Below are 24,113 nucleotides of genomic sequence, written 5' to 3'. Positions count from 1 at the left end.
AACTAGGACATTTCAGGAGTTCCTGGGATGTGGTGACACAAGGACTGTCCCCAAAACCAGGATATATGGAGACTTTAGTGGAAACTAATATGCCATCCCATTGATGCTCACATTGTATCTGTGCCCTGCGGCGTCCTTTAGTGACTAGAGTGTCGTTCTCGTTTTGGGAGTCTCCTACACCAGAAGCCAGGTACTTGCTGAGAGTAATTCCCATCTTAACCTTCTGCGTTTCCTGTTGTAACTTTGTGTTTTACAGACGGTTCCTATGAGAAGTCAATGGAAGAGGAGCCCCTGCAGTTAAACAGAGGTGTTGTACGTGATGTTTACATTTTAACAATCCAAGTGTCCCTTCTAAAATAAACCACATCGCCAATTCATGGAAATCCATGTTTCTGCAACACTTGCCCTTTAAGCTGTTCTTCTACCAAAACCCAAACCAAACCCCCAACAGTAACAACAACATTTACCCCAGGCAGAGACTTTATCCCAAAAAGGGAGACGTGTCAGAGACTCCATGAAATCCACTAGAGACTCCATGATGCTATTTATTTTACATGGAAGTTGCTCGGATACTGTGGAGATGGGTGGCAGGATACAATCCTGGAACCAACAGTGACCTTCACTCATCAGAAACGTCTGGAAGCCCTTTCTGAATGCAAAGGAGCATAGAGATGATGGCCCAGTTTTAGCTCTGCTCACCACTCCAGACCAATGGTCCATCTAGCTCTGTATCCTGTCCTCTGACCGTGGCCAGTGCCAGATGCTTTAGAGGGAATGAACAGAACAGGGCAATTATCGAGTGATCCATCCTCTATCGTCCACTCCCAACTTTTGGCTGTCAAAGGTTTAGGCTACCAAAGGTGTAGGGACACCCAGAGCATGGGGTTGTGTCCCTGCCCATCTTGGCTAATAGCTATCAATGGACCCATCCTCCAGGAACTTGTCAAATTCTTTTTTTAACCCAGTTATACTTTCAATGTAACGTGGGAGCGGAGAGGTGTAAGTAGTTGCACACGTGGTTACTGGTAGGGCTGGGAATAGAAGCCAGGTCTCCTGACTCCCAGTTAAGTGCCTTACTCACTTTAAAGCGCTGCTGGCCACTGGCATAGTCACCGTAGCTCTGAGCAGGTTTAAATGATATGGTGGTTTAAATGCCAGAGGCAGTCGGAGCCTTGTCTACCTTGGTGCTGCCCCTGTTTTGAGTGGCACCAGGGTTAGCTGCAGAAAACAGCCAGGGGCAAACACAATCTAGTTCCCGGGCAGTGGCAGCAACTGCTTTTGCTCAGAATACTGGTGTCTCCCCTTTCCTTCGTACACATGTAGCCCATTCCCCAGCAGCATGGCAGCCAGAGCCTGAGCGGGATGGGAGCATGTTTTCCTGCTGCCTCGCTGGCTAGTCTTTGTAGCCACACTACTAGGGAGGAAAAAGTGAGCTCCTGGCTCCTTTAGGTTGATTCATGACTACGTTTCAAGTTGGATGACCAATGCCAGGTTTGCGGCATTCGGTCACTTATAGCTTCTTGTCCTTACTCTTTCCAAAGCCCTGTGGATGAAATGCCAGGACCACACCTCTCCAATCTATAAAACTCCAGAAATAGCCACAAGGAAATCCTTTGTGCTATGTGTCTTGTCCCATTTTTCTCTGGAATCCCAAAGCCAGGAGCAAGGTATTCCCATGCAGTGGAGGATTACCAGTCTTGAGAGAACATTGACTTTTCTGCTGGCCTACGGCCTATATTGACCTCGGGGCTGGGTGTGTGTGTGTGTGTTCCGGGATAAACATGGAATATGACCCATTGTCTAGGTTTAGAAGCCAAGAGTAGCTTTGCTAATGTCAGACATGGTATTTGACTTGACATGTCTTGTGGGAGTGGGACTGAGTGGCAGGAATCGAGGAAGGGTAGCAAATTTCAACTCTACCATTATTGAGAGTGTTACGGTCACACTTAGAGGCCCCACTGAAGATCAGGGCCTTATTGTCCTGGGCGCTGTACGCACATAGTAAGAGAGAGTCCCTGCGCCAGAAAGCCTGCAATCAAAACAGATAAGACAGAAGGGGAAACAGAGGCACGGAGAAGTGAAATGATTTGCCCATGGCCACCCAGTGGCAGAGCCAGGAATAGCACCCAGGTCCCCTGATTTCTATCCATCTCAATGCACTCTCCACTAGACTCTTTAGAGGCTAAGCATTTCCCCTTCACAGCCCATGTGCGTGTGACTTGGAGCTAAACTTTCCCATAAAGCGCCGCAGACAGAGCAGCCGAACTGCCTGGTCCTCAGTAGTATCCTTGTTTCCGGCCTTTCACAGAGACATTCTCAAGACCAGTGCTTGGGGGATCCGGTGAGCAAGAGATTGCTTGGCGAGACTGCTTCCGCTGTGATCAGTTCCTCACTGGAGTTCCTTCCCAGGGGCTTCAAGCCAAAAGGAGGCGGAGTTGGCACCACCGTCAAATTCATCTTGAAAGAAAAGCACAAGAAAGGTGACGGGCTGTTTGTTCCTGGGGGCGAGGTTTCTGTGTGTTCCCTGGGAAGAGGGCATGTGACCTCAGCTGGCTTCCGGAGCGCAGCAGAATCCAGTTAATTGGCAGCCACATAAATGGCAGACTGGGTGGTGTAGGGTGGGGGTGTCACGTCTGCCCAGGACGAGTCAGATTAAATGCCATGCCTGGGTGGTGAGCCCATCACATCTCTCTTAAGGGGTCAGCTCATTACTGGTGCCTCCCAGATGCATCTTCCATTCAGGGAACTACCTCTTTCCAGGCAAAAGGAGAGTTTCGGGGGAGGGTTAGCTTCTGTGGCCTCCTGGGACAGGGATCCTTTCAGTGGGGACGAACCGGTATGGGGCACAAGGTCCCTCCACAGTCTCCCTGGAAAACCTGCAGAAACATTTACACAGCCTGGGCTGGGACTGTAGTAACTTTTCTGTGGAACTGCCCCTCGCGTTAGTGGCAGAAGTGGGCTAGTTCCTGTCAGCACAGCCCTGCTTGGGCATCCTTCTCCAGGGGAATCTCTGGGGATACTAGAAAGTGGGGTGAGGGAGTGAGACAACCCTTGCGGCCTCCTGGAACTGTGTGGGAAAACACGGGTAACTTGGGGGTGTTTTCCTTCTCCAGCTCCGTCCTGGGTATTTGTCTCTAGGAGGGGACATTCTGGCCCTTGGATGGGAGACCGCCAAGGAAGAGTCAGAGTCCACAGCAACTTGTGTGGCAATTCAGTAGGTAAAAAGAAAAGGAGGACTTGTGGCACCTTAGAGACTAACCAATTTATTTGAGCATAAGCTTTCGTGAGCTACAGCTCACTTCATTGGTTAGTCTCTAAGGTGCCACAAGTACTCCTTTTCTTTTTGCGAATACAGACTGACACGGCTGTTACTGTGAATTCAGTAGGTGGCGCTCTTCCCTCGGAGTAGTGCTGAACAGATGCATGTTATTAAGGAGCCCAGCATTCTTCTTTCAGATACAGTCCTGACAACTCATGCTCATTAAAGATCTCAATGCACCTGGCCAAATTCCAACTCTTGTGGCTACATTCTGCTGCTTAAATCCCCCTTGCAGTTTCAATGGGCTCTCATTTTCATACTCACCTTCTGTCCTGAAGTATTCTGTGATATACTGCTGCCGTGTTGTGCCCCAGAGGGGGATGCATTGCAGTGGTGGGTGTTGCAATCCCTTTGACATAGTTTGCCTGTTAGTTTGGTAGTTTTGCAAAGTGCTTTGAGATCCATTAGGACGAAAGGCACCGTACAGAGGTACAATATGATTATTATTATTTATTGTTCCCCTTCTCTCTTTCTCTTTCAGCTTGCGTTTACAATGGGAAGACCTACTCCCATGGAGAAGTGTGGCATCCTGTCTTCCGACTATATGGAGTCCTACCATGCATCCTATGTACCTGCACGGATGGGATCCAGGACTGCCAGAAGGTTACATGTCCCAAGGAATATGCTTGTGAATATCCTGAGAAAGTAGAAGGGAAATGTTGTAAAGTATGTCCAGGTACGTGGGAGAACAGATAGACTATCCTCCCCAGCATTTGCTGCTCTCTCCTGGTGTTTTGACTTCATTTATTACTGGCTTCTCTTTCCTTTGGCTAGTTTTAATGCCCCGATCCTACCTATGCACTTGCCGAACTTTAAACAAGAGTAATCATGTGACTTCAGTGGAATAAGCACACGTATGTGTTAACAAAATTAGGGCCTTACTACGTACATGAACACATGGACTTTTGTGTCTCCTGATTGGCTTCTGGTCTTTTTGTGAAAGCTTTCTGGCTTGAATCATAGGGATTAGATGAAAAAGAACTGAGGCCACCTGATCCGCCCTCCCCCCCCTTCGAATGAAGGAGAGTTTCCTAAGTTATGTCCCTCTGTACTTCATTTAGCTTTACAAGTTTAAGCAAGGGAACTTCTCCCACTTCTGTAGGAGTCTATTTGGAACCAAGGAGCAGGAATTGCTGAGTGAAGTTGTATGCGCTGTGTTCTACAGGAAGTCAGATTAGATGATCACAGTGGTCCCTTCGGACCTTGAAATCTATGAATCTCACTGCTAGGAGCTTTTCCCCAGTGAACGTTTACCGCAACTTAAATACTTTGCCGCAGCCTAAATGATTCCTCCGAGGCCCTTCCATTACTCGTAGGCTGTTATCACATCCCTCCCACTTTATCACTGGTTAGCCATGTCATATGATTTTGGTATTGACTTCGGTGAGGAGAGGTTGGGAGCTAGGGTTCGTGGGTTCTAGTCCCAGCTCCGCCACTGATTCATTGTGTTGTCTGGGGCAAGTCACATAATTATTCTGTGCCCTAGGCGCTCCCATTTGTAAAACCACGCTGTGCCTCAAAGGACTGGTTGGGAGGCTTGCTTACTTGTTGGGCAAAAGCTCTGAACGGCACAACAGGGGTGCAATTTGCTATCATTGGAATCAGTGCAGTACAGATGGTGATGCTATGCCTCCTCTATTGGGCCATCTTGGTGAGACATACACTGACTTTAGTGGGGGTTTTGCCTGCTTTAGGACTATGGAGGCCAGTGTTGGCAATGGTGGTGGAGGAGGGCAGGCTGGGTACACCCCTGTTAGCATCATGCTAAATCCAGACAGCTAGCTGAATGCTTATGGTATGGTCATTGCAAAACACCCCTCCGCTGTTCTCTCTCTGTCAGGATGACGATGTCATTTACATCAGTGTAAATCAGGAGGAACTCCACTGCCATGGAGGGAGATACACCAGTGTAGGACTGGTGTGAGAGCAGAATCAGACCCCATATTCTCACTCCTAAAATAAACTCCCTGTGTTTATTTATAACCAGACTTTCTCTGGAGTAGTGTGAAAAGCTTACCAGCCAAAAGGGCGAGAGAACAAGGCTAAATTCAGCGGTGGGAGGGAGCTCCTCTGAGTTCCAGGAACCTCAACCAAATGCAACAAACTGGCTTCCAAATATGAAAGCGAATTCTTAATTACTGCAGAAGCCAAAAATTGACGACGCACGTTCGCTTGGGAGTGTTAAAAATTGCCCAAGGTTGTAAATATCCCTCCAGCCACCACCCTCCCAACTGACAAGGCAGACCAAATTCAGAGGTGACGTGTAAGGGAGAGTGGGTGACACCTCAATAAGTAGGTGTGAGTGAATATAAAGGGGGCTGATTCTGATCTCACTTATACCTGGGGCCTGATCCTGGAGCTACACTGATACTGTCATAAATATAAAGGGAAGGGTAAACCCCTTTGAAATCCCTCCTGGCCAGTGGAAAGCTCCTCTCACCTGTAAAGGGTTAAGAAGCTAAAAGGTAACCTCGCTGGCACCTGACCAAAATGACCAATGAGGAGACAAGATACTTTCAAAAGCTGGGAGGAGGGAGAGAAACAAAGGGTCTGTGTGTCTGTCTATATTCTGTCTTTGCCGGGGATAGACCAGGAATGGAGTCTTAGAACTTTTAGTAAGTAATCTAGCTAGATACGTGTTAGATTATGATTTCTTTAAATGGCTGAGAAAAGAACTGTGCTGAATAGAATAACTATTTCTGTCTGTGTATCTTTTTTGTAACTTAAGGTTTTGCCTAGAGGGGTTCTCTATGTTTTGAATCTAATTACCCTGTAAGGTATCTACCATCCTGATTTTACAGGGGGGATTTCTTTATTTCTATTTACTTCTATTTTTATTAAAAGTCTTCTTGTAAGAAAACTGAATGCTTTTTCATTGTTCTCAGATCCAAGGGTTTGGGTCTGTGGTCACCTATGCAAATTGGTGAGGCTTTTTATCCAACATTTCCCAGGAAAGGGGGGGTGCAAGTGTTGGGAGGATTGTTCATTGCTCTTAAGATCCAAGGGTCTGGGTCTGTAGTCACCTAGGCAAATTGGTGAGGCTTTTTACCAAACCTTGTCCAGGAAGTGGGGTGCAAGGTTTTGGGAAGTATTTTGGGGGGAAAGACGCGTCCAAACAGCTCTTCCCCAGTAACCAGTATTAGTTTGGTGGTGGTAGCGGCCAATCCAAGGACAACGGGTGGAATATTTTGTACCTTGGGGAAGTTTTGACCTAAGCTGGTAAAGATAAGCTTAGGAGGGTTTTCATGCAGGTCCCCACATCTGTACCCTAGCGTTCAGAGTGGGGGAGGAACCTTGACAGATACGCACCAGCCAAAGGTCTAGCCCCTGCTTTACTTTGGGGCCATCCCACTGGTTTAATTGAAACTATTCCTGATTGGCTGGGGAAAGTGAGCTCACAAACCGGTCCAGTGAGTCTGAACTAGTGTAAATGACCTGCCAATGGGCCAGAAGAGAGGGGTGCAGCTGGAAAAGTCCCTACCAGGCAGGTGTCGGGAGGTGCCAATTCAGAATAGCTATGCCCAGGCTAGATTCCCCTTTCAGATACAACTATTTAAATCAGGAGTCACCCCACTAAAGTCAATGGAGTTACCCGTGTAAAGCCAGTGTAAGAAGCCCAGGGGAGGATCTACTTTAATATACATCTTCTGACACCTTCCTCTCATTCACTGATCAGGACAGGAAGATTTGCTTTGTTTTCCTGGAGCCCATGCCCAAAAAGCATGAGTTGCCCCAATAATAACACTGTACAGAGCACTTAGAATCATAGAATCATAGAATATCAGGGTTAGAAGGGACCTCAGGAGGTCATCTAGTCCAACCCCCTGCTCAAAAGCAGGACCCATCCCCAATTAAATCATCCCAGCCAAGGCTTTGTCAAGCCTGACCTTAAAAACTTCTAAGGAAGGAGATTCCACCACCTCCCTAGGCAACGCATTCCAGTGTTTCACCACCCTCCTAATGAAAAAGTTTTTCCTAATATCCAACCTAAACCTCCCCCACTGCAACTTGAGACCATTACTCCTTGTCCTGTCCTCTTCCACCACTGAGAATAGTCTAGAACCATCCTCTCTGGAACTACCTCTCAGGTAGTTGAAAGCAGCTATCAAATCCCCCCTCATTCTTCTCTTCTGCAGACTAAACAATCCCAGTTCCCCCAGCCTCTCCTCATAAGTCATGTGTTCCAGACCCCTAATCATTTTTGTTGCCCTTCGCTGGACTCTCTCCAATTTATCCATATCCTTCTTGTAGTGTGGGGCCCAAAACTGGACACAGTACTCCAGATGAGGCCTCACCAATGTCGAATAGAGGGGGACGATCACGTCACTCGATCTACTCGCTATGCCCCTACTTATACATCCCAAAATGCCATTGGCCTTCTTGGCAACAAGGGCACACTGCTGACTCATATCCAGCATCTCGTCCACTGTCACCCCTAGGTCCTTTTCCGCAGAACTGCTGCCTAGCCATTCGGTCCCTAGTCTGTAGCTGTGCATTGGGTTCTTCCGTCCTAAGTGCAGGACCCTGCACTTATCCTTATTGAACCTCATCAGATTTCTTTTGGCCCAATCCTCCAATTTGTTTAGGTCCCTCTGTATCCTATCCCTGCCCTCCAGCGTATCTACCACTCCTCCCAGTTTAGTATCATCTGCAAATTTGCTGAGGGTGCAATCCACACCATCCTCCAGATCATTTATGAAGATATTGAACAAAACCGGCCCCAGGACCGACCCTTGGGGCACTCCACTTGACACCGGCTGCCAACTAGACATGGAGCCATTGATCACTACCCGTTGAGCCCAACAATCTAGCCAACTTTCTACCCACCTTATAGTGCATTCATCCAACCCATACTTCCTTAACTTGCTGACAAGAATACTGTGGGAGACCGTGTCAAAAGCTTTGTCTTCTAGAGTCTCAGTGCCCCTCTCCCTTCCCTGGCAGGGAGGGCCAGCAGATGACCTGCAGATGGGGACTGATCAATCCTATGTGGTAGGCCAATGTGTTACATTGAAATGAAATGTAAATGAAAAGGCCAGATGAAATGAAATGAAAGGGCCAGAGCCCCAGCTAGTGTAGACAAACATAGCTTTGCTGGTTTCAACGGAGCTGTGCAGATCTACAGCAGCTGAGGATCTGACCGAAAGATTGGTAAATCATCCCCCAAATTCAAGAGTGTTCAGATCCAGGGATTGGGTTTGAGCCCTACTTTATCCCCGCTGAAGTCAATGAGGGTAGGTCGATGCAGCATTTTAGAGCAAGCCTCCCAGCGTGGGTTGACAGACTTGGGCGAGTGGGGCTTGTGCTCATGTGCTAAAAACAGCGGTGTAGACAAACTGTGTAGACAGCACTTGGAAGTTGCAGCTCGGGTTCTGAAGCACACACCCCCCGGATATACCCTAAGAGACCCTTATGGGTAGGGAGAGCGAATCAAGTTGAGCTCCACCGACAGGATCTGAGATAAGAATTTTGCTCCGTTTTGTTTTGGGCAGGTTTTCAGTTTGCTGCTATTTGACCCCTACCATTTTCTGTGTACAACACAGAGGCTGTGAATTGGAAAAATAATGGTTTTTAACAATCCACATGGCAAATAACAGAGAACTTAAAAAAAATCTACCTTCACCATTGCTAACGCTAGGGTATGTCACTATCTCAGCATTCAATAGCAATACGGTCATGGTCTCCGTCCACTTACAGAAAACTCAATGGTCTCCTTTTAAAACTCATCATAATATTCGGTGCTCCTTATTTTCAGATAAGTGCCTTAAGACTCAATTATACTACAGTCAGAGGTGTGATTGGAGCTTGGGTAGGCATACCCATGCTAGTTTTGCTCTAGCTAGCATGGCTAAAATTAGCAGTCAAGACACAGGCATGGATCCTGGCATGGACTAGGCATGCGAGGACATGCTCAGGGTTCTGGGTGGGCTTGGACAGCTATCGGTACGCATGCTAACTAGATCAAAGCTAGCTCAGGTATGTCTACCTGAGCTGTAATCACACCGCTAATTGCAGTGTGGACTTGCTCTGAGTCCTGGTCTACATTCTCTGCGCCGCTCTTATTGGCTACAGAGCTGCGAAACAACTAATGCTGACTTTGTTTGTGTTTAGATGCCAAAGTCAAGCCGACTGATGAAATAAATACCCCCAGATGTGCCCAGAATCTGAATAGGGTATTGGTCTACATGTTTGTGCCACCCGGTTCCGAGAGCCCACAGGAAAACCTGAGAAAAATTGCAATCGAGAAAGACTCTTCTGAAGAGGTGGAAATTTACAGCTGGAAACTGGTAAAAGGTGAATCTGGTGAATGAAACCAGCAAATAATTTTTAAGGGTTATTTGAAGGGTCATTGGCTATACCTGTTTAGTCTCCTCTCTAGCTTTGGCAGGAGAATCATGTTTTTGGCTTCTTTCAGCAATGCTCCTACCTAGGTAATCTCAGTCTGCTGATTTGGAGACATCTCCATGGATAACATTGATTGTAGGTAGATGTGTCTAGTAACCCCATTGTAAGACAGACCTGATGCACAGTAGTTGAGTAAACCAGTCTGGATAAAATCTGACCCTCCTTCAACCACTGCCCTTGAATTCACACCAAACCCAAGGTGAACTCTTTCTGACATTCAGAAGAGTTCCATTCATTCCTTTTCATTTTTGCCTGATCCGTGTCCTCTCCATCTTCCACCCCAAACTGAAAGAGCAAAGATTGCAATACTGCAATAAAACACTTCTCATGGTATACTGACTCAACAGGAAACAGCAAACACTGGAAATCAACATCACACAACATGTCCAGTTCTCCAGACTTGATGGATTTGGATCCAAACTTCTGAATACAGATCTGACCCAAAGCTCTCAATTTTTGAGGTTGAAGTATAGCTAATAAGCAGTAAAATGAGAGGAGACCTCAGATTAAACAATATACATATAGTATGGTACCATGCAGTTTCCTCAGCTGGTTAAGTCAGCATCACTCCACTGATCACTTCACTTGATCTACACTTCAAATGATCTACACCAATTTACAATAGAAGAGGACTCAAAGTCCCCTTTTCAGTCCTACATCCTATGTTCCTATTGACACTGGATCTGTTAGCCACTATCCACTGCCCATTGTAATTCAGATTCTTGATTTAGTAGATGATTGCTCTGTGGGTCACCCATAATAAACTGGAGCGGGCTAGAAGGCTCTGGGTGCTTGAAAATAGAGGGTATTATTATATCAGAAGATCTCCATTTCAGTTGTTCCTTATGGTTCACTAAGCCCATATTCTATCCATACCCATAAACGCCTTCTTTCTTTCACTGGCCAGGTTCTTCTTCCTCAGGTGACCTCTATAATATATAATATAATATGAAGGCTGTACCTATCTAGATTTTAATAAGGACATCCATCACCATGGTATCTGAGCTCCTTCACTGGAGTACCCATCCTTCCTAGGCCTGGCTCTGTTTCCAGCCAGGGCTGCTGAGATTCACAGGCACTGAAGGACTGTCACAGTCTGAGACATTGACTCAGGATATCAGGCCAAGTTCATTAGCAGACACTAGCTGCTCATCATTGGTTGGCAGGGGTCATTACCAAAACAGTGCATGGTGTGGTCTTCCCACCTACCAAGGCCAAATGCTTCATGCCTCCAGGGAGCTTCCAGCCCTGCCAGCCAAGACAGGGAAAGTCCTCATCCAAGAGCCCAGCTCTGCTCTTTTGCTTGGCAGCACAGAGTGTTACTGCTGGGAGACTGTGTGAGCACAGTCACGTATGGATTCCACCACGGCACTGTATTTCACTTGAGTAACAGAAGAAGACTTGTGGGTGGAGGGAGGCTGGGAGCAGACCACTGGAGTTCATCCACCTCACTATTGTGTGTGACCTATAGTATTTCTCACCCCTAAGCGGCATTATCTATTCCTGCTTTGGTACAGGCTGTGTCTATACATCACTTCAATGATAATAGTACAGGGCCTGATTCTGGGCCTGTGGAAATCAGTGCAAACTTTGCCATTGATTTCAGAGGGCGCAAGAGGACACTCTTCATGTGTTTCATCTGAGGATCTCAAAGCACTCTGTAAATATAGAATCACAGAACTGTGGGGCTGGAAGGGAACTCCAGAGGTCATCTAGTCCAGCCCCCGGTGCTGAGGATTAAGTACACCTAGACCTAACATCATCTTAATTTAGTAAGCGTGGCAACACCCTTGTGAAGCAGGCAAGTGCTGTTATTTCCTAAGGCATTATAAAGCACTGACATTGCTTTTTAAATCTGTTTCTATGCACTGGGGTGGGGCTTAGAGCTGGGGGCAGAGAACAGGAAGAAGTGGACTTTGAGGAGACCTTCTCTTAGCCCCCTGCCGCCATTGCTGTCACTCCGTAGCCGGACTCCTGGGGAGTAGATAGATGAGCTGAGCCCCGTAGTCATGTCACAGGGTGGCATGCACATACTGGCTTTTTCTGTCCCTGTCTCTTTTTATTCAGGCTGTTGATAAGACAGTTTTACGGAGCATTTTAGCAGATTTCTCTGTCTCCCCCCCCCCACGCATGTATGCTGCTGTCAGGACTGTGTGGCACTCTCTATAGACACACACTCGGAGCTGTGTCAGTTCACAAACAGACACGCACATGGTTTTCTCACATGGCTAGGGCTGTTGCCTTTGCCCATTAGGAAAGGTGAATGAAGGAGAAAAGCAGCAGCAGCAAGGATCCCCTCAGGAAGCTGAGCTCCTTAAGAGGACAGGACATCTGTCTCTCTCCACCTATCTGCTAACCCCGCTGGATCCTCTTAGCCCCTCAGACAGAAGACTTCTTCTCTGTGAAGCCCCTCTGGGTCCTACTGAAATGGATGCTCCAGTGTGATCCATAATCTACTCTGATCTTTTATAGCTAAGGAAGTTCAATGTTTTCTAGTCATCTAACTAAGGTACTTACATGGCCCCCATCACCAGAGTATCCGAGCAGCTTCAAACTCCCAACTGTGAGGTAGGGCAGGGCTGTTATCCCCATTCTCCAGATGGGGACCTGAGGCCCAGAGTGGCTAGGTGACTTGCCCAGGGTCATATGGGATGTTTGTGTCAGAAGAGGAATCAAACACAGGTGTCCCACAGCCCAGGTGAGCACCCTATTCACTGGACCATACTTCATCAAGTCATTAATTAAGCCTCTAAGCACTCCGGTGAGGGAAGTATATCCATTTTACAGAGAACGCACTGAGGCTGCCCAAAGCCACAGATCAATTCAGAGGCAGAGCCAGAGCCAGAACCAGAAATGGAGCCCAAGAGTCAGGGCTAAGGCTGGGTGACTTTTTATTTTGGCTAATAGTAAACTCACCAGAAAATGCATTTCTCTGGGCGCTGAAACTATTTGTGAATTTAGGTCAAATTCGGCAAGTAGCTTCAACTGAAAAAAACTGAAAACAAGAATTTTGGAAATGTCCAAAACGGTGATCTGAAATGACATTTTTAAAATGTTTCATTCGACCAGAAGGAAATGTTTTCAGGTTTTTTATTTCATTGAGAAGAACTGAAAAAAAACCCCAAGACCTCAATTTGGATTTGAAATTAACCGTTTTTTTCTTCGATTTTTCAATTTGGCCACTAAATCGAAAAATCAGACATGATTCCCTCAGTTCTAGTCATGCCTTTGAGTCTTCTGCTTCAACCACTAGCTGACACTTCCTCTCACATACCAGACCAGTGGAAACAGAGGTTGCCCTTGGCTGAAGAGAGGCTAAGTGAGAGGGTGAAGAAGGATGTTCCAGGCATACCTGGCATGTTTGTCAGTAGTTCACTACTTAAGATGAATGTTATAATACCTAATCCATCTTAAAGGTCATTTCCATTGCTAAATACATGTTCTGGTTTTCTTGAATTAAACAATTGACTCAAACGCCCCCGCTCGCAGTCTGACTCTGGCACAAAAGAAGCATAACTCTATGTAGAAATATTTTTATATTTCCTAGTCAAGCTACATTGCTAAACTGGGGGATTAAAAGAAGTGTTGGCTGCTGAATGCCTAGAAAAATGAAATATGGATCAGCACCAGCCAATGCCATGGACACGGGAACGAGGGGCTCTGAAAGGAGGGGTGCGGAGATGAGGCTGGAGGTGTTTGTCAGAAGGGCCATGAGAGAGAGGGTCCTGTTGTCATATTGTTATTGTCTGTGTTATGGTAGTAGCTAGAGGCCCCAGGTGAGATCAGGCGCTAGGTGCTGTACAGCACAATGGGGCCTGGGCCTTGGCCTTGGCTGCGGTCTCCAAGTGCTACTGTTATTAGTTATTCCTATTATTACAGAGATATTTTGAAATCATGATAACTCAATGGAAGGGTTTTTGTACCTTCCTCTGAAGTATCTGGTATTGCGATTCTCGGAGACAGGACTAGATAATGGGGTGCGAGGCATTACAGAGGGATCTCTCCAAACCGGGTGACTGGGCAACAAAGTGGCAGATGAAAGGCAATGTTGATACGTGCAAAGTTAGGCACATTGGAACAAATAATGCCAACTATACGTATACAACGATGGGTTCTAAACCAGCTGTTACCATCCCAGAAAGAGATCTTGGAGTCACTGTAGATAGTTCTCTAAAAACTTCTGCTCAGTGCGCAGCAGCAGTCAAAAAGGCGAACAGACTGTTAGGGACTACTGGGAAAGGGATAGATAATAAACCAGTAAATACTGTAATGCCGCGATATAAATCCATGGTGCGCCCACATCTTGAATACTGCTGCAGTTCTGGTCGCCCCATCTCAAAAAGGAGATAGTGGAACTGGAAAAGGTTCAGAGAAGGGCAAGAGAGATGATCAAGAGTATGGAACGGCTTCCATATGAGGAGAGACAAAAAAGATTAGGGGTGTTCAGCTTAGACAAGAGAGGACTAAGCGGGGGATCTGATAGAGGTCGATAAAATCAAGACTGGTGTGGAAAAAGTCAATAGGAAAGGTTTATTTACTTTTTCCCACAATACAAAAACCAGGGACCACTTGATGAAATTAATAGGCTGCAGGTTTAATACAAACAAGAGGAAGTACTTTTTCATACAATGCACAACTAACCTGTGGAACTCATTGCCATGGGATGTTGTGAAGGCCAGATGTATACCTGGGTTCAAAAAAGAACTGGATAAGTTCATGGGGACAATGGCTGCTAGCCAAGATGGTCAGATGTGCAACCCCATGGTTGCGCTAACCCTAAACCTCTGACTACCAGAAGTCAGGGGTAGAAGACAGCAGTAGATCTTTCCATAACTGCTCTGTTCTGTACATTCCCCTTGAAGCTCTGGTAAAGGCCACTGTTGGAGACAGAATACTGGGCGAGATGGACCATGGTCTGACCCCGTATGGCAACTCTTGGCTTTTTATTAGATGGACCACAGGTCTGATCCAGTCTGGTGCTTCCACTGTTCCTATGCTTTTACCTTTCTAATTAGCTAACGAAAGAGAAGGTTTTTTTCCTTGGTGGTGGTGGGGTTGTTCTGTTTTAAAATGGAGCTAAGATCGAACTAGCTGTAAAATGTTCATGCCGATCATCTCTGTCCCCAGGAATATTTCATTTGATACAGGTCAAGAAGATCAGGAAAGAGGAGTTCAACCCAGAAGCGCAGAACTTTAGGCTGGTCACCAGAACAAATGAAGGTACAAATAAAGGGTAAATCTTTACTTCTGTAACCTCCTGGCAAGAGCAGACTGGGTTCATCAGCCATCCCATAAAGACCTTTTGTACCCCCCTGAGCAAAGAGGGGGAATGAAATGTGGTGCGAGCAACCTGATTTGTCTACGCTTAACAAGGGGCACAGACTAAATGTCTTTAAACATGCCCAGTCTGCTCTGTTACCAGTCACTCTTTCACTTTATGACGTTTGGAAAGACCAGCCAAATTCCTTAAAGTGGACATGCAATTACGCAACCCAAAGGTCACATCTCTCCAAAGTCCGTAAAACTGTTTGATTTTTATATCTAATCCATCTGGCATTACCGGAAAAAGTGATGCAATGGCTTTGAAAAAAATCTCCCCAAAATATTGAAGCTCTCCTTCGTGTTCCTGGAAGTGTGTAAATGTTGTAATAATTTGGCATCACCAGGCCACATACTGACAGAGAGTGGTTGTGGCAGGCTTGAGCTGCGTAGTCATTCACCGCTTGGCCCATGCCAAGACTGATCGTCTGATAGCTGCTCAGCAGCCTGTGTAACATGAAAGTGAGGGTCTCAGCTCAGTGGAGCCGTGGCAGAGAATCATAGAAACGTAGGGCTGGAAGGGACGTGAGTCCAGCCAGGAGTGGAGGGAGCTTCCTAAAAGCGGCCACCGGCGCCCGAACCATGGCCCTGCCCCCTAAGGCTCTGCCCTCACACCATCCCTTCCCCCCAAGACCCCACCCCCTGCTTTCTCATCTCTGGCCCCCTGTTGCTCGCCCTTACGGCCAGTGAAAAGTGGTGGGGCTGTGGCCCCCTGGTCCCCCCGCTCCAGTGCCTTGCTTTGTGGCAGGACCTAGTAAACCTAGACAGTCCCTGACAGCTGTTTGTCCAACTGTAGCGAGGCGCAGCTGGGCCCCTCTAGCTTCTGCCCCGCTGCCCTCACAAACCAGTCAGGGACGCCTCGGGTTGATGCAGTCGCCAGTGTATTTTATTTATATCTATTTCCCACCACCACCTTACTATCTATATACAGGATTTTACAGCCAAGGTTCACAAGCAGCAGACCAGAGCCACCAGTCCCTCTCAGCCTCTGCCTCCCTCCCTCCCAGCCTTTATAACCCCAGCTACTTAGGTTGGCAGGTGTTTCTAGTTGCCAAGCAGGCAGGGCTATTCAGCCAGTCCCGATCCATTCCCCTTGATTGGGGCTGGCGTGGCAGGGGGCTGATTAAGCACTTTGTGCCCAGCACCCTGTCACACCAACCTGATCTTAAAAACCTCCAGACTTCAGAGGGTTTTGAAGCAGGGTTGTGTGGGACTACTTGCCATCTGTTTGGTGGCTAACTAGAGGACTTTAGTCTCTGAGGCCATCAGTCCATGGTTCCCTCCTGGTCATTTCACGTATCCAGGTAGAGTTCCCCTAGGCATCGTCGACTGACTCCATGAACTCCATTGCAGAGCAGTGATGCTGTCGGGAGAGCTCGTTTTAAACCTTTGATCCTTGCTCCTGTCTCTGATTTTTATTCTTTGTCTCCAGTGCGCGCTTAAATCCTGGGTTATCTGGCCCATCCCTCACCTGAGGAGACAGGGTCTTTTGTTGCTCTGGTGAGCTCTGCTCACAGTCTCTGGATTTAAATAGACTGGCACCTTTTGTGAGCACTCACATTCTTGAGTCATGCATAATGCACCATTGTTTAAAGTCACGCACAGTGTAGATTTCAAGAACAAAAATTAATTGGGCTGCAAAATGTCCAAGGCAGACATGCCTAAAATAACTGTTTAAAATTCCTTTTGTTCATCCTTATTTCGCCCACACAAGGATTAACACCATGTCATTGTAATCCTGTTTTTCCCGATGAAGCTTCCGATGACCTAAACACCCTGCTCTCTGCAATTTCACAAGTGCACTGCTTCGAAAGGGACTGTGGTGTGAAAAAATAGCAATGTTGTGAAATCACCAATTACAGTTACCGAGGTTTCTAGGAAAGCCTTGGCCAGCAATTGTCCAGTGACAGGAGACTAATTCAGCTAGAAAATATTCCTCCTGGAGATGACAGCATTAGGGATACACAATCCTTCCTGGGATTAAAGGTGCTGAGATCAGCTACTGGGAGAATAAGGAAGGGTTCAAAGTACTGTATAGAATATTGGAATCAGAAACTTACTAGCAATACAAAAGACAGCTTCCCCAGCATCTTCCGTGGCTGATTTTTCGATGGGTGTACAACAATTATTGTAAAAAGAAAAGGAGTACTTGTGGCACCTTAGAGACTAACCAATTTATTTGAGCATAAGCTTTCGTGAGCTACAGCTCACTTCATCGGATGCATACTGTGGAAAGTGTAGAAGATCTTTTTATATACACACAAAGCATGAAAAAATACCTCCTCCTACCCCACTGTCCTGCTGGTAATAGCTTATCTAAAGTGATCACTCTCCTTACAATGTGTATGATAATCAAGTTGGGCCATTTCCAGCACAAATCCAGGTTTTCTCACCCCCCCCCCCCCCCACAAACCCACTCTCCTGCTGGTAATAGCTTATCTATAGTGACCACTCTCCTTACAATGTGTATGATAATCAAGGTGGGCCATTTCCAGCACAAATCCAGGGTTTAACAAGAACGTCTGGGGGGGGGGGGTAGGAAAAAACAAGGGGAAATAGGTTACCTTGCGCTATATTGATGACATCTTCATCATCTGGACCCATGGAAAAGAAGCCCTTGAGGAATTCCACCATGATTTCAACAATTTCCATCCCACCATCAACCTCGGCCTAGACCAATCCACACAAGAGATCCATTTCCTGGACACTACAGTGCTAATAAACAATGGTCACATAAACACCACCCTATACCGGAAACCCACCAACCGCTATTCCTACCTACATGCCTCCAGCTTTCACCCTGACCACACCACACGATCCATCGTCCACAGCCAAGCTCTGCGATACAACCGCATTTGCTCCAACCCCTCAGACAGAGACAAACACCTACAAGATCTCTACAAGCATTCTTACAACTACAATACCCACCTGCGGAAGTGAAGAAACAGATTGATAGAGCCAGAAGAGTTCCCAGAAGTCTCCTACTACAGGACAGGCCCAACAAAGAAAATAACAGAACGCCACTAGCCGTCACCTTCAGCCCCCAACTAAAACCCCTCCAATGCATTATTAAGGATCTACAACCTATCCTGAAGGATGACCCATCACTCTCACAAATCCTGGGAGACAGGCCAGTCCTTGCCTACAGACAGCCCCCCAACCTGAAGCAAATACTCACCAGCAACCACACACCACACAACAGAACCACTAACCCAGGAACCTATCCTTGCAACAAAGCCGGTTGCCAACTGTGCCCACATATTTATTCAGGGGACACCATCACAGGGCCTAATAACATCAGCCACACTATCAGAGGCTCGTTCACCTGCACATCCACCAATGTGATATATGCCATCATGTGCCAGCAATGCCCCTCTGCCATGTACATTGGTCAAACTGGACAGTCTCTACGTAAAAGAATAAATGGACACAAATCAGATGTCAAAAATTTTAACATTCATAAATCAGTCGGAGAACACTTCAATCTCTCTGGTCACGCGATTACAGACATGAAAGTTGCAATTCTTCAACAGAAAAACTTCAAATCCAGACTCCAGCGAGAAACTGTTGAATTGGAATTCATTTGCAAATTGGATACAATTAACTTAGGCTTGAATAGAGACTGGGAGTGGCTAAGTCATCATGCAAGGTAACCTATTTCCCCTTGTTTTTTCCTACCCACCCCCCTCCTCAGGTGTTCTTGTTAAACCCTGGATTTGTGCTGGAAATGGCCCACCTTGATTATCATACACATTATAAGGAGAGTGGTCACTTTAGATAAGCTATTACCAGCAGGAGAGTGGGTTTGTGTGTGTGGTGGGGGTGGCGGGGTGAGAAAACCTGGATTTGTGCTGGAAATGGCCCAACTTGATTATCATACACATTGTAAGGAGAGTGATCACTTTAGATAAGCTATTACCAGCAGGAGAGTGGGGTGGGAGGAGGTATTTTTTCATGCTTTGTGTGTATATAAAAAGATCTTCTACACTTTCCACAGTATGCATCCGATGAAGTGAGCTGTAGCTCACGAAAGCTTATGCTCAAATAAATTGGTTAGTCTCTAAGGTGCCACAAGTCCTCCTTTTCTTTTTGCGAATACAGACTAACACGGCTGTTACTCTGAAACCAACAATTATTGTGATATTTAACAGTAAAATAAATCCGAACCAATATACAACAGCACTTATTTGTTATAGTGTGTCCCCTAGCCATCTGAAATATATATATAAGGCCCCTTTTCCATAGCCTCTGAGCACCTCACAATTTGTAATGTATTTATTCCCTTAGCACACTTGTGAGGTAGGGATGTTTTATTATCCCCATTTTACAGATGAAGGAGTAAGGCACACAGAGACTAAATGACTTACCCTAGGTTATACCGAAAGTCTATGGCAGTACTGGAAGTTGAACCCAGCGATTTCGGATGTCGGCCTACTGTCCTACCCACTGGACCATCCTTACTCTCTGACTCAGCTGACACTCTGTATGAGTTTAATGACAATAAGAGCTAGGCAAATACTTAAAAATATTTTCCACTTGAATATTTAATCTAAGGTCCTTCCCAGCCCTTTGTACAGCCGCATGCCAAGGTTTTACTAGCAAGAGTGTTTGCCGAAAAGGAATTTTAAATTTGTAATCCAGAAATCTAGAAGAAAAGGAATTACACTTAGCCAATAAGAGGCCAGAGAAAAAACCCATCACAGGGGGGTTATGACCAATCACAACAAGGTTGTGGTTTGTGACCAATCACAACGAGGTAACAGAATGTGAATTTCAGATTTCCAATGATGAGCTGGAGAATTAACAAATTTCACCCCCAAAATGTGTTGAATCAGTTTTAATAATGAATACATCTGAGAAAACTGTGATACTTTCTTGGATGCTCCGTGAACACAAAAAGAAGTGCAATTCTTCCAAAACCCACACAATACGAATGATTAGTACTTAACTAATACGATTAATACTTAACACTTCTATCACTTACCATACTGAAAGTGCTGTATGAAGGTAAAGGGCCAGATCTTGAGCTGGTGTAAACTGCCTTCACCAGCTGAGGATCTGGCCCTAACTAATTAAACTGCCCAGTACTTTTCGGAGGTAGATGAGGATTATTCAATCCCCATTTCACAGATTGAGAAACCTTGTAAATTGGGCAATTTGCCAGAGATTACACCAGAAATCTTGGGCAGATTGAAACCACATCTCCTGACACCCACACGCTATTTTGCGTAGCTGTATTATAGTAGTGCATAGAGGCCCCACTGACATCATGGCTCCATTATACATGCATGGTAAGAGACAGTCCCTGCCCCTAAGAGTTTATAGTCTAGATAGACAAACCAGAACTAAGAGGACGAGGAGAAAGAGGCACTGACATGTGAACTGACTTGACCAAGGTCACACAGCAAATCAGTGGCAGAGCCAAGAATAGCATTCAAGTCTTCTGAGTTCCAGAACAGTACCCTAGCGCCACACTGCCTCAAATCTGCCCTTCCTCCCAAGGATCATGGAATAGGTTGGAGGAAGGTGGACGATTTTAAACTGGAATGACCGGGAGCCGCTGGAGTATGGGTATGGGGGGGATGTGATTGTTTCGTATTGTGGGTGTATTTCTGGGAAGCAGCTTGCTATATATGCTTGATTCTAGAGGGTGGGGATCTAGGGGGCCCAGAGTGGGAGGAATCTGTGCATAGCAGTTTATTTCCATGACAATCATGCATCGCCTCCATCGCTATTCAGGTTGAAAACAGGAAGAAAACGGTAACGACATAAGGACCCCTGGGGTGCTGGTTTTCTCTCGATTTCCTTCCTTATCTAACCCCAACACTAACCCTAATCCTAAACCTTTCACTGTAGCTTTTGGGCAGGGGGGCTAAGGTCTTTTTCTATTTTGGGTTTGCGGTTCCAACTGAAAATCATAATGGAAAACTGATGTGGAAAGCCCCTAAAATCACCCCTGCAGGGATGGTTTCAGCATCTCCCCCCTGCGTTTGAAATCCCCATGCTCTGTGGAATCCCAAAATGGAGTCAGGGTTGATGGGGCACTACGCTAATGCGAATAAATAAAAACTAACGATAATGTAAGTTCACTGTTGGCAGGTCTCTCTGGTGAGATCTTACAGACGTAAACATCCTCGATGTAGCATGGATTGTAAAGACCCCAGAGCACAGATTAGGAGTTTAGCTCTCATCTTCCTTAGCCACCTTTCTCCCAACGTAGTTTTCTGAATGCTACCCTCTGCCCTGTGGACGGCTGAGTTTCAGAGGTGATGTGATCCATGGAGATATTTGTCTTTACTCAGACACCACTCCCCTTGTGCCTGAGCACAAACTGCAGGATCAAGTCCATAACTTCATCGATTTTAAGGCCAGCAGGGATCACTCTAGTCTGACCTCCTGCTCAAAACAGGCAACAGAATTTCACTCTGCAGTGGAAGGAACTATTCTTCTATAACCGAATCCTTTGCAAAGTCCTCTCCTTTAGGATCTTTCAGGATGGAAGGTGCGACATTAATGGTCTCATTGTTTCACTGCTAGGGCCCTACCAAATTCACAGTCCATTTTGGTCAATTTCATGATCATAGGATTTAAAAAATAATAAATTTCATGATTTCAGCTATTTAAATCTGAAATTTCGTGGTGTTGTAATTGTAGGGGGCCTGACCCAAAAAGGAGTTGGGGGGGGGGTCACAAGATTATTGTAGGGGGGTTGCGGCCCTGCTAGCCTTTACTTCTGCACTGCTGCTGGCAGGGTGCTGCCTTCAGATCTGGGCTCCCGCCCAACAGCTGCTGCTCTCCAGCCACCCAGCTCTGAAGGCAGAGCAGAAGTAAGGGTGGCAATACCACAATCCCCCCAGAATAAACCTTGTGACCCCCCTGCAACTCCCTTTTGGGTCAGGACCCCCAATTTGAGAAACTCTGGCCTCCCCTGTGAAATCTGTACAGTATAGGGTAAAAGACTAGATTTCATGGGGAGGAGATGAGACTTCACAGTCTGTGATGTGTTTTTCATGGCTGTGAATTTGGTAGGGCCCTATTCATTGTACTCCCCCATCTGTCTCTTGTCTTATACTTAGACTGTAAGTATAAGATAATACTCTCTTTTTGTTCTGGGTTTGTACAGCACCTAGCACATGGGGTCCTGGTCCATATCTAGGGATCCTGGTGCCATGATAATACAAATAATAATTATTTATTAGTATTACATTCCCAATAGGGCAAGTTTCAGAGAGTCATCTGTAGTGAATATACATCTGTCTTCTCTTCTCATATAGGTCACTGGAACAACTTCAGAGCCCAAACATCAGGGCTTAAGATGACAGAGAGTCCAGAGAAAGAAACAAAGAACTTGTAAAAAAAAACACAAACAAATATATATATATGAAAAAGTTGCATTATTAAATAAACTCGCACAGCAATAAAAGGAAAAAAAGACGGATGTAAACTAAAAACTCAAGCAATCAAACCAACGACGACAACAGATCTGAGTCTGAAACACGGCTACAACCATGGATGTGACACCCTTTGGAATGTTCCCAGAGATGGGTTGGGGGACTCAACCCCTTGTCTCTTGCTCGTCAACGATTTCAGGTGTGCCAAAAAAGGAGGAGAAGACAGGAGTGGTGCACTGTGAAGAGAGAAAATACGGGCTCTGGTTCCTATCTGTTTTGTATCTCTAGCCAGTATCATGGGCGACCAGTGAAACAGTACAGGAGTCTTATTCCTTCTACCGTTATCATCTTAAAGGAAACCTGCAAAGAGACAAAATCGCCTTTGTTTCCTTTTTAAGCATCGTTGTGATGTACAAAGCATTTGTTTTGTTTAAAATACAAACCAGCTATATTACTTTAGAAATATCAGCTCTTGAATCTGTTTTAGCTGGAAGACTCCTTGGAGGACTGGAGAACTAGTGATGTTATAAACCCATCATGGCAAATTTCCCAGGGATGTAGCCTCTTTGCAGACTGACCTAGGCCCTAATTCAGCCAGGAGTTCAAGTACAAAACATTAATCCCGTGAGTAGTCCCACTTCCTTCAGTGGAACTATTCATGTTCTTAAAGTTAGGTGACATGCTTAGGGTCCTGGCTGAATCAGGGTCCTAAATAGGGACAACAGAGAGGGAAGAGGATTTTTAGTTCAATTGTTTACAGAGCTTTATATTTCCTTTGATTTACTTACCACCTATTTCACTCAAACTCCTGACAAAGAGGAAGGAGGGAAAACCCTCTTTGTGAAGGATTCGAACATCCTTCACCCTCTGTCTTCAACTGAGAGACAAAGAAGCTCCCACTCCAGTTCTCTCGTCCTCGAAGGAGACCTCCAGCGACAAAATAGAGATGACAAGAGTTGACAGTCCTGATGTTTCTAAGGTGGGAAAGGGGCATATTTTTCTGGAAAACACTACGGGTGGAAGTGGCTAGGCCTCCTTTCTGCACCACATAGAAAAAAATGCAGAACCAACAGATTATTTTTTCTCTTTGCAGGCCACATACATTTACTTTTCAAGGCCATACGGTGATGGGCACCTTCAGGCTCTAAAAATTAAAACCCATTCATTATAGTGCTTAGAAAGCCCCAGGATATCCAAGGGCCCAATTCATCCCTAGTGTAACTGCACCACCTTCAACAGATAAATTGGTTAGTCTCTAAGGTGCCACAAGTACTCCTTTTCTTTTTGCGAATACAGACTAACATGGCTGCTAGCGCTTTTGTTTGGTTTTATGAACTGTAGGGAGTTCCCTGCATAGCTGCCCTCCCAGATAGACATTATCTAGGCAAAGCACCGGCTAACACAAGGATGGGCCCCTGATCCTTCACACAGCTTTTGCTCCGGTAATCCGACAAGAATGTTCCCCCACCGCTGGGGTGTGGCCAGGCTAACCAGACACCATTGTCACTCCTTTATTGTCAGTAGGTTCCTTTGTGCACCTTTCGCACCCCCCTACTCCCCCCGAGCACACAGGTGATACAGTGCAAACCATACTCTGCTGTCAATGACACTTGTGTAAATCCAGAACAAACCTACTGAAATCAATGGAGCCACTGCAGATTTACACCGGCGTGGCTTGG

The 24,113-nt window shown here is 46.0% G+C and overlaps 1 protein-coding gene across 1 annotated transcript in view; it reads left to right on the top strand.

Annotated features, from left to right (window-relative positions):
• CHRDL2 (chordin like 2) overlaps positions 1-22,397 on the top strand; it is a 35,159-nt gene extending 12,762 nt beyond the window's left edge. Inside the window, exons 6-11 of the mRNA XM_073329130.1 lie at positions 257-312; positions 2,309-2,480; positions 3,801-3,995; positions 9,431-9,613; positions 14,852-14,944; positions 22,318-22,397. Coding sequence (XP_073185231.1) covers positions 257-312; positions 2,309-2,480; positions 3,801-3,995; positions 9,431-9,613; positions 14,852-14,944; positions 22,318-22,397 — 779 coding nt within the window. The remainder of the gene's footprint in view (positions 1-256; positions 313-2,308; positions 2,481-3,800; positions 3,996-9,430; positions 9,614-14,851; positions 14,945-22,317) is intronic.
• Positions 22,398-24,113: the final 1,716 nt, after the last annotated feature.

This window comes from Lepidochelys kempii, chromosome 1 (assembly GCF_965140285.1).
Source record: "Lepidochelys kempii isolate rLepKem1 chromosome 1, rLepKem1.hap1, whole genome shotgun sequence".
Lineage (NCBI taxonomy): Eukaryota > Metazoa > Chordata > Testudines > Cheloniidae > Lepidochelys > Lepidochelys kempii.
This window is presented reverse-complemented; position numbering and strand designations above follow the sequence as displayed.